Here is a 12124-nt window from a genome sequence, read left to right as displayed (position 1 = left end):
AAAAACTAAATCGACCTATCATAATACTAATAGTAAAATAATTTACTTAAATAACACTATTGAAATATTATATATCGTGAAATATATTTTGTAATTTAGGTTGACCTAACCACATCCTCACTCTGAATCGTTTTTTGTATGCAATGATTTATCATTGAATTAAAATGTAATATATTTATTAAGTGACTTACTTAATGACTATGTTTACTCAACACCTAACGTACAGCAGAGAGGTTACCCAATTCCCTCCTCATTCATATCAAATCCAAATAATCAATTATTAAATTTCCAAACTATATATTTTATAAGAATTCAGAATGAAATTTGAATAAATGTACATTGATCTCAATTAGACAAAATAACAAACAATAACAATTTTTTTTTCCTAAATATAATCGCTTTACTAGGTAATCAGTATGATTGACAATCTTTTAGTTGAAATAACTGACAGTTTGTAATCCCTTTAATTTAAGTAAATTTAGGAAATTCAATTGCGTGCTTCTATTTAAAAATATGTCTATTAAATATTATAGTTGACAATTGACAGTGTAATTAAAAATTATTTCAGTGTTTATTACTATAAAATATAAAATGAAATAGTAATACAGAAAAGCCTCCCTATATAAGGGAAATCTCCTATTACAGCAGAAAATAACAACAGTCCCGTATATCCTATATCCCATATATTTAAGTTTTTTTATCACAGAAACTCCTTTGAACTGAAAAATCATTTGGTATCAAGCAATTCTTTAACAAGGATACTAGTTTTACAATTCTTTATAAAAAAGACACTTAAAAAATATCTTATATTAACATTTAATAGGTACAAAACACAAAAATGTTTATTTTGTAATTTATAAAATTAATGGGAAAATGTCATACAAAACACCATTTTATCTTGTCTTATTTTATAATTGTAAAATAAATGTGTTAATCAAGAAAGATGTACACATTTAATTAAACTTCAAGTTGTAAAACAATACAAATGTAAAAAAACAATAATCATAGAAATAAGTTTAAATTCAGTACAAATTTAGTTATTTAACTTAAAATTTACATTTAGTTAGATGAATGCAAAAAAAATTAACATAACAACTAGTTTTCGTGAATATTATCCCAGCTGAACGGTGGCGCATACCCAATTAAATATTTTAGACATAAATATAAAATACGCAAGACATAGAACAGGCCTATCCAAAAGACAGTATTGTTAAACACCCAAGTTAATGTTAACAAAAATAAAATCCAAAAAAGAGTAAAGTATGATGCCATCCACCGAAAACTAATTGTGGGTGGAAGAATTTTAGGCGTTCTGACACGTTTTCCAGATCCATCATTTCTAGGCTCATAGGAAAATATCTTCATTGGTTTCCTTATTAATGCTTGACGCAGAACGCCCGCAAAAATGGAATTTTCTGTAGATAAATGTAGGATTTGTGAATTACACTGAAAAGTTAAATTTATTTATTTATTAATTCAAAATGTTTTCAAATGTATTAGTACAATATATGACATCATAAGTACACATGCAGAATATGTTATGAGTAGATATAAAATTAAATGTACCTACATACTATATACTTATACCTTGATATATAAGAGAAGGAGCCAACTAACAATTCTAATCTCTGTTGACAGGAAGTTATCATTGATAACGAACACCATTAATCGTCCAAAATTTTTTATCAACCAATATTCATGCATTAATTTCAATTGTTTTTACACGACAATTTATTTTTTATAACATGTAATTATGAAAATTATTTTATGTGTTATTATTTATTATTGATATGGTTTTGTTATATAATAATATATATAATATCAGTATTTATATTTAGTGTTACAGTTACCTATTATAAACTAAGATATACCTACCTATAAAGGTATCCCCTTATGGAATATCCTACAATATAAAATATATCTTAGTTGTTGGTATGCAGAATGCATATTAATTGTTTTATATTTTATAAATTGGCTGGTATGAATTTTAATGTGAATCTTCTAATGAATCATGAATGATTTGATTCTATTACAATAATAAAATAATATCTTAATACTGTGTTTTACACAAAAAAATGAATAAATTAAAAATAAAACAGTATTGGTTTTATAAACTAATGTCTAAGCTGTACATCTACATAAATAGGTGATAATTGTTGAGTCAACTAGTAAAATATGTGTCACTCAAAATGATATAGAATATTTTTTTGTAACTGAAAATTTCTAATTGAATATTATTATCACAAGAATATTATTATTACAACGAATAATTATAAACTTAAAAGTAATAAACAGTTAAATTATTTTATTTTCAAATATAAAAAATATACACAAAAAAAGAAAAGAATCATCATTATTGTATAATCAATACATTCTTGGCTCCGCTCAGAATCTAAAATATATGTTAAATATATTATGATAATCGAATATTCAATGTCAATGAAAATTATTCTTCAATACTTTTGTTGAAATATCATAGAATATTTTCATAATAAAAGGAAAATACTTTTTTAAATATCTTAAATGTATTCATACATTTTTGATTTTGATTTTTCAAAGTTAAATGAAAAAATGTAAACATTATTTTTATCAATAATTTTGTAAATAAATGTGATAAAATAAAAATAATTATTTGGTCATTGTTAGATCATTTAATTTGTAAAATTCTAGATTTATTTATAATTTCTAAAATTCTATTACTGTTTTTACTATTAATTTGCAATGAATATAGTCAAGTGGTTAATTAGTTTTACTCGGTAAAAAAAAATATGCTGTACTCTGTTCAAATTGAATAGACCTTAACTGCTTGTGCACAGGGGAGTGGCTATATTACATGGCAGGTATATAGATTGGTGACTTGGTAGGGGTTACTAACTGTTGTCACCTGACTGCCGTCGACAAAAACTGGTAGCCGCCAAGAACTGATTATTTTGAACAGAGTATAGTTTTAATATTTGAAATCGTAGATAATATTATAAATTATTTAGTCTAATATTTGTAAGAATAAAATCAGTATATATTTTTAAAACAATTGTCATATTCCAGGTTTAAGTGATAATGTGGGTTAGATTGGTTACAGGTCTATGCTCTTTAAATTAAAAAAAAAAAACAGGAATTTTTAGGAAGATTAATAGCTGCTATCATACCAATTGACCACTCTCTAATATATGAAAGCTCTTTGCTATATACTATACTTTTTTCATATAAGAAAAAAAAATCATACATTTTTGTTATTAGAAAATAAAATTAATTATATGACAAAACTATATTTTATAGTAATTTTAAATAGTTTATAGAGCATATTTATAGTTATAGTTTATAGATATTATATCTTTGATAAAAAAAATTATTTTACCTACATAGTTTATAAAAAATATAATAGTTAAAATAATTAAGGAATAAATAAATTAGAATAATATTTGTTATGTCATAGTATTATTTTACAATTTTGTGTAATGATTAATGACAATTTTTACTTACATGAATTAAAATTGTATTAATATTAAATATTCTATTTTCTATACTAAAATATTTTATTATTTATATTAACCTCATAAATTATCTTATATTTTAGATTTGGAATTCTCAAATCCGTCCTTACAAATGTACAACATAGCAAATTTGCATTTAGCGAAACCAATTGAATGTAGTTAACTTTAATATTAGAGTGAATAAACCATTCAAAACTTCAAAGTAAGAACTTTCTGTGTTCGCCATATGTTTTTATAATATTTTAATTTTAAAGGGAGTTATGAGCATTTTTAAATTGTTATATTTTACATAGGTTTATGTTTTAACTTTCAAGTTTGATAATAGGCAATTCATACTAATATTAAATCTAACAAAACAAAATTGGTTCTTCTAATTGCAAATTACAAATTGCTATCAATCCACTCGGTAATACGAGGACAATTCATGCAGGAGTTAAGTCCTCTTAATTAAAACCTATATGTATTAAATATAACTAGAAACAATTAATTAATTCCAAAGCACTAAACTACTTACATATAACTCAACAATATTTCTTAAAAATTTGCTTAGATTGACAAGAAAATAGTTTTCATATGATAAAGCTTCCAAGTAATCTGGGTCGATCTCCCATTCTTTTGCACGAATTACAGGCCTAAAAGATAAATTCATAGTACTCTGAAAATAAAAATGTATTTTATTTTATTTATTTTAATCAATTTCATAAATAATATAATATTATTATATTGTACAATACAAAATATTGATTTTTAACTTACACGTTCAAATGACTGAATAAGAGAATGACTTTTATTGAATACGCTTGAAGTTGTATTATTCCCGCTTACACCAGAAGTAGACCACGCTGACAAATCGGCCATCATTGGCATAGTTGTAACATTAACATTCTAAAATATAGAAAAGAAACTATAAATAATTTATTATTAAACCTCCATTATACGCATTTAAAATATTCAAAAGAATTTACGCACATAGTGTTTTTGATCGCATACTGAAATATTTCAATTAAGACTTGATAAATTTAAATAATAATAATTATTATGATCGACAATGTTTATTGGACGGTAATTATTAGGAAATACAATTTAAAAATAATCCATTTGAGTGTTCAAAAATTAAGTTAGTTATAAATGTTACAGTCAAGAACAACATGGTCCGTTAGACCGTGTTTTAATAGGTAATGATCTTTGAATAGTTATATATTACTGACATACAATTGGAAGTCATATTAAATTTTAGTTTATCAACTTATTCGAAGGTACTTAGGTTAAATCACGGAAATATTTTGAATTCTTGAAACAATGAACAAATTTCTAAAAGCCGGTCTTTTGGAATGTGAAGCATGTGCTCAAGGGTTAAATAAAAAGTTATCAATAACGCAATATATGATATAATATACTCACAATAATTTGTTCCATGAACATTAATGATGATTTAAGATTAGTTTGAATATCTTTCCACTCATTAAGAGTATAGTCTGACATTTTATTTTTTCTAGGTGTTAAAATCAATTCCAACATAGATGAATTATTTCTACCTATTTGGTCTTCTTGATAGCGACCCAATTCCACAGCAACATGATCCAATGACTTTTGTAATTTCAAATAAAATAGTTTATACTGAAATAAGGAAAAAAAATGTATTGTTACCATGATCACTAACAATAATGAGTAATGACTTATCCACAGAAGTATAAATATGGAATGTGCATTGTATATAATTCATGTATTAGAAAGTGTCAACTAATCAGATTTCAACATTTTGATTTAATTGGCTATATTTTTATTGGCATCATATAAATAAAAACAAAATTCTTGGTAATAATGAATCTGTCTTTTTTATAAAGGATAACCACAGATAACTATATACCATAGTTTTCTGTGAGGATAACCATAGAGTTCTATACTATTTCTATAGTATAGAACCATACAAGTATATGATAAAATGAAAACGGAATCATATGGTACTATTTGATAGCATCAACAGTATTTTGGTCCTATGCACATTCCATGTTTATTGTTTATAGTTTAGTGATACTGAATATTAATAAGTAATGGTAATAGATTATATGATAAAAAATAATTAACAATTTGTGAAAAGTAAATTAAAAAAATTAAAACAATTAATGAGACAAGAGTTTTTCAGGTGCTCCGTTCTTTATGATATCCTGGTTATAGTTATTTCATTGGTCTTATTTTTAAGTCGTTAGATTGCTTCAATGCTACCCATTTTTGATGTCATTCATGCTCTGCAAGTATTGTAATTTTGTGGTTGATCATGAGAAGCTTTTCCTTGATTTAAGCCTTCTTGGTACTGGTTGGTGTCCATGAAATGGGTGTATTTTATTGTTTATCTGAGCTATTCTTTGAGTATCACTTGTCACGCACCATCAATAACAATAATAATTCTTAACCGTATATTATGTTCCTTTATTGTTTCTTTTATTAAATTGAATTTGATGTACATAAAATAACTAATAATAATGATAAAAACTTTACTGTGTCAATTGTTTAGATAATAATTAAAAACAGATGAAACTTAATAAAAATTCAATTAATTTTAAATCATGTATTAAAAAAATATGTGTATCAAATATATCTATATATTTAACACAATAAAGTAATACATTGTTAATTTGTTACACACAATAATACCTAAACCTTTTTGAAAAACTATACAGCACACTAGATTTATCAATAAAACTAACATTTTCTTTAATTCAACATATTATAATCAATTGCATAAAATAAATTAAGAAATAGTTTAAAATAATTATTTACTTCACTATTACGTTCTTCTGAAAACATTAGTTCATATTTAAACAACGGACCTTCAGCCTCAACCAAACATTCAGACAATAGCATATTCCATTTTTTATGTTGTGGTTGGTTGCTTGTATACATTTGTTCTATATCAAGTACCAATTTCAATAAATATGGGTGGGTAAAAACCTTAAAACATAATAATAAAAATATTAAGTCTATAAATCCATGTGTGTATTATATATAAGTAATTTTTTAATGCAGTAATTATTATTTTTTAATTAATAAATTACTAAAACTTATATTATTCACTTTTAGCATCCGATAAACCATAATTGAATATCTCGGTGAACAAACGTCTATGCAAATGAATCTTTTTATGGCAAGATAAAATAATTTGGTATAACACAGTAAATTTCGGATGATAAAAATTCTCCATTTGTTATTCATTTCTAATTCTGTAATGGAACATTGCCTGAACAAAAAAAATAAATATTAATACATTTGAATATATATTCAATTGAATAAGTAAATATAATTTTAATATATTATAATTACTGCTTAGATAAATCGTCATAACGCCAAGGTTGAATATAACAAAGCCAATTTTCAAGCATAAGGCGAAATGAAAAATCCTGCGGCCAATTAACCATGTAATATGATAAATACTGATAGATTTGTATACCATGACGAGCCATCAATATTCTGAAAAAGTGTTTAATATATCATTTAACACAATATCTATTAATTACTAACATAAAATTCATCTTACAATTTTAAATTGTCTACTGGCTGATGTTTGGCACAATTTGAATATAAATGTAAATGTTTTATAAAACATCTTATTAGCTTTGTTAAATCAATGAATGAAGCCTGAAAATATAATAAAAACAAATATTGTCTTTTACAAAATCAATGGTAATAATACAATTCTTACTATTCATAATATATTAAAGAATAAAAACAGAATTTTTAATAGAATTTTATAAATTAATAATGGTATATATCTAAATATTATATAAAATATAATATTATATAATATTATATATATTTTATATATTTTTTTGAGATTTCCGATGGTATTTTTTGTATATAAATGGTTGCCATGGTAATATGTAAGACATATTATTCTTATCACTCATAAAAAATCTTAACCATTTCAAAATAAAAATAACAATAAATAATAAAAAGAAAGGTTTATGTTTCATATCATTAGTTGTATATGAATCTTCTATTCACTATACCTAGTTGTTAAAGGCATTTTGCAAATGTTATTTGTTGGGAATCAACATTTTAAGGTTTTCAACGTTACTAAGATACAAAGACCAAAAGTACAATACAAATACTTTCTTTAAGGTTTTATTATGATAAAAAGCCTGGTACATAGTTTTTAACACAAAATCGAGATCATCATATGTTTTGTTTATTTTTATGCACAAAACAATAACTATCACAACTAAAACAAGCAATAGTTGCAGCTCTCCGTTAGAAAATATAGTAGACAGAGGTGTCTTAATGCATATAAATTTGATCGTGTTGATTAAATTACAACCACTGAAGGGTTAAGTTTTGAGCATTTTAAAATTGTATAATACAGATAAAAGCAGCAACTATAATATACTTACATTAGTCAATACGTTACAATTTAACCATATATCAGCAAAAAAAAATGCTACTACTTCACTACGCCATGTTGCTTCTGATGTTAACATCCAAGATGAACTTAAAATATTTTCGCTCAATAAATCATTAGAAGCAACATCTTTTTTTATGAAGTTCAATAATTTACTAAAACAAAAACACACAATAAGCTAAAATTATTAAGTTTGGTTAAGTTAGAGCAATATAAATGTTAATTAACATTTATTAAAATAAACAAATTAATATGTTATTATTTATGTGCTAAACATACCTTGTACTTGTATTTTGTTTTTGATTAGGAATTGGTGATAAAACATTGAACTGTATTTGGGGTAAAATCATAGAAGCTGAATTATCTAACGGCAAAAAAAATTTAAGATATTCTAAGCACAACAATTTGTACACAGATAGTTGATTAGAATCATAATTGCCATTAGAAATGTCATCAGAAGTCAACTTTAACCCATATATTGCAAAATGAAACATATAGTATTCAAAAGAATCTAATGTTTATGTTAAAGAATAATTTAAATACAAATAAAAAGAAAAATCATTATTTTATACAAAATACAAAAAATCATTTATTTACAGCCAAATCCTTATAAGTAAGGTCTGATTGCTTATGACTTTTGCATCTTTTTTTGGAACATCATAGACAATGGTTTTCAAGAAATTTGTTTAATTCAATAAGTATAACATACAAATCCAAAAAACTAAACTTTATTTTAATTTTTAATTTTTTGGAAATTTTTTAAGTTTTTTATTAGCGATTAAGAAAAAAATTACAAGCTAATTATTAAAATTTTTTTTTTATTTTTCAAAATGTACAGGTATAAATAATACTATTCAAGGAGTACATTTTTATTTATTTGAAAACATTTTCAGTTCTAAGAAAAGTGGTATAGGTTCAATGTTTCTACTCATACTATTCAATAAGTTATCCTGGATTGAATAAAGACATGTAACATCATTGGGTCTGGGCTCGCCGTAATTACTTATTTTATATGTGTAAAAGTTGCAAGTAAGATGAATAAATCATTGTGTAAAGTGGGAAAATCTAATATAATATATAATGTGCATCAAGCCTAACCCAATGATGTCATATACGGCCATTCAAAGTACCTACCTTAATATCTCCTTAAATAATATTTTTTCTTAAATCAAATTTTGGCAGTATTATTTTTAATGGTTCTAACTACAATAGTTTAATATTTAATAATTATTTAAAGAAAACATTTTTTTTGTTTGTGTGCTCCTTGATTTAATTTTACACACCTAGGTATAACAAAAAATACGGTACTGGTCTAGTTGACGCCCGCCACTTAAATCACTCATGTTTTCGATGTTCTAGTCATTTGATATAGAATGTATATATACTGAAGTTAAAAAGGTACGAAATCACACATGTGAGGTATTCGTATGCAATTCCCTAATTAGATATTTAAGAATAATGTTTGGTCAAATCTATGTATAACAGCGGGTGCTGTATATTATAAGATTATGGAGTTATTAGTCAGAGTTTATATGGCGAATTAAATTAAATGGCCGCGATCCATTTAATGAAATTTTGAAGGATATAGCAGAATTTTAGCCACCTGCATAATTTTTTGATATATTCTGCATTATTATTTAAATGAGAATGATATATATTTTTTTACAAAATATTTATTCATACCTATATATTATTATGTATCTATTAATACTGAATGAATGTATGATAAATCATTTAAATAATTTTCTTACTTTTTTTATGAATTATTAAATTATAATATTACATAATTATATAATAAATTATTGATTATTGACTAGAACATCGAAAATACGAGAGATTTAAGTGGCAGGTGTCAACTAAACCTTAGTGGTGGGGGGGATATTTTCTTAACGGGGGTCAACTAGACCAGTACCAAAAATACTTAAGATAACATTTTTAATTGTTTTCTAGATTAAATTCAGTTTTAAAATTCAAATTTAAACCAAAATCACTTATGTTCATAAATTGTAGTTTTTAACTATTAAATCAGTAAATAATTGTATTAACTTTAACAAATTAATGAACGTTTTTAAGGTATTTAATATTTAGGTAATTTTTTTATTTATTAAGGCATACATATTGTACCTACTAATTTATTTAGTAGTATTATAATTGTATATGTGTACAACATGATATTATAAACCATTACTAACCATATATCTTTGCAACCATTATTTTATAAAAGGATACTCAAGTTTAGTCCAATGGGTGAAATTGAATCAGCATGGTACAAAAATCGTGAACCATAATAAGATTGTCCAAATGATTTATCAATTTTTCGGGTAAGCTCAATCTAAAACATATTTTATTAATTAATAAGTCCAGAAACATTCTAATAGGTATGTAATAAATTAATAAACTTACTGGCAAATCAGAAAAATAAATATTAAATTTTAGCAAATTATTGGACAGCAACTTGTAGCATAATTTAAAAATATGGCCACTGCTAGATAAAAAGTGATACGCACTATCTGGTTCTCGACAAATGTATTTTTGTTCATCAGATATCTGTAATGATAAAAATATATAAATAATAAATTATTATTGGGACATCTTTCAAGTCAAAATAGTAAAATATTGACAATCTAAATATGAGATTTTTATTTTGATTGCACTAATAATTTCTGAAGGGAAGTTTCATCGTATAATATACCAAATACTATTGTTTACTGAACACTAATTTTTAACTTGCCAAGTTCACTAATTATTATTGTTTAGATAAAATAAATTAACTGCTATCATTAGCTTTTTGAGACAAAAAAAGTATGTTAGATTCAAATAAGAATATGCTGAATGCCCGTATATAAGCTCTATAGATATGTTATAACACAATTGTTTACTTACTCTAATATATTTATTCAACCAAATAAAAAAAGATAGGTACCTATAAATTTGTGAAACCACAACCATTAAAAGAAATACTACCTAAAAGATTGATAAAAATATTATGAATAAATGTTATTTTTCCTTAGAAAAAATATTATTTTGGTACCTACATTGAAACTTGTTAATATGCTTCTTTGACTAAATGATAATTGTTAAGTACCTACATTTCGAACAAAATTATTTTTTATTTTAAGTAAATATCAATCGAATTGATAATAGGGTAATATATTAATATATAATAATAATATAAGTAATATACATAATAAAATATATATAATAATAATATAGGTAATATACATATTCACCTATTAATAAAATGTGTTTATGAAAATTTAAAAAAAACAAGCTACATACCCTTGTCTTGAGCTTATCTAATTCCCATCCTTTATCGGAGCCACGTCCAAAAATTTCAAATATGATATCGGCAAAGATATTGTACAAATCTCTTTCATTTGCATCATCGATGTAGCTTGAAATCACTTTGATCCGTTCGATCAGTGAATAACTGGTCTTCTTTGGGTCTATAGACGCCAACAGTGTTGAGGACAGTGCTGTAGAACAGATATAATTATTAGAAATACGTTTTTCGAGATAACGATTTACGATGCGCTTACTTGTATTGGTCACAGGTAGGTTACAGAACAGCGGAGAATGCATGATGTTGGAAACTGCAGTCAAACGATGGAACACATTAACGTTGTACGAGGTCTGGAATCGGTTTCGTACTCACGCAAGACGACTTACTATCATCAAAAGTATAGCTCACCAATAATGTATACAATTATTTCTTTGTCTATGGTGGAGACGGACAAGTGGACGACAAACAGTTTTAAACGAAACGCGTTGCGCGATGCACAATGCTCATAATTTTTGTTTTGCAAACCGTTAGCGGTTAGCCCGGCGTTATCAGCGGAACGCCATTATCACTTGTTATATACAGCCAGGCCCTGGCGTCCTTTTCATGCGAACGCGATGTTTATAACCGTTAACCAAGTCAACAGTCGAAGTAGTGTCGGATCGCGGACTATAGTTATGTAGGCTCTACATAATATAATGGATAAGCTATCCCACCATTTTGCGACTCATTCATCAACGACAAAATTAAGTGGGAAAAATACATAACATTATTAGTCGCAAAATGGTGGCGTTGCATACCTAGTATCTACGTTCTATAGCAGGGACGGGCAACTGGCGGCCCGCGTACCTTTTTTATCTGGCCGATAATCGATAGATAATCGAATCCCGGACGAAAAGTCCGGAGTGAAAAAAGTTGTATAAAAAGTCCGGATTCATTTTTTGATTGCCGGACAAAAAG

The 12124-nt window shown here is 25.5% G+C and overlaps 1 protein-coding gene across 1 annotated transcript; it reads right to left on the bottom strand.

Annotated features, from left to right (window-relative positions):
* Positions 1-668: 668 nt before the first annotated feature.
* LOC100169137 (sphingomyelin phosphodiesterase 4) lies at positions 669-11826 on the bottom strand. The gene is made up of 14 exons (XM_001945225.5): positions 11424-11826; positions 11164-11360; positions 10288-10431; positions 10114-10216; positions 8164-8395; positions 7877-8039; positions 7024-7124; positions 6810-6956; positions 6564-6726; positions 6270-6440; positions 4893-5108; positions 4248-4376; positions 4006-4146; positions 669-1446 (listed from the first exon to the last, which is right to left on the bottom strand). The coding sequence occupies exons 1-14, from the start codon at positions 11464-11466 to the stop codon at positions 1096-1098; spliced, it is 2301 nt and encodes a 766-aa protein (XP_001945260.2). The 5' UTR covers positions 11467-11826; the 3' UTR covers positions 669-1095.
* Between the last annotated feature and the right edge of the window lie 298 nt (positions 11827-12124).

Source organism: Acyrthosiphon pisum, chromosome X, assembly GCF_005508785.2.
Source record: "Acyrthosiphon pisum isolate AL4f chromosome X, pea_aphid_22Mar2018_4r6ur, whole genome shotgun sequence".
Lineage (NCBI taxonomy): Eukaryota > Metazoa > Arthropoda > Insecta > Hemiptera > Aphididae > Acyrthosiphon > Acyrthosiphon pisum.
This window is presented reverse-complemented; position numbering and strand designations above follow the sequence as displayed.

Excerpts from the sequence above, each read along its gene's own strand:
- LOC100169137 (XM_001945225.5), bottom strand. The coding sequence starts at position 11,466 with ATGCATTCTCCGCTGTTCTGTAACCTACCTGTGACCAATACAA. Across the intron at positions 6,957-7,023 it reads CCAGTAGACAATTTAAAATT|AATATTGATGGCTCGTCATG; the intron begins GTAAGATGAATT and ends ACACTTTTTCAG. Across the intron at positions 1,447-4,005 it reads GAAATATTGTTGAGTTATAT|TGTAATTCACAAATCCTACA; the intron begins GTAAGTAGTTTA and ends TTAACTTTTCAG.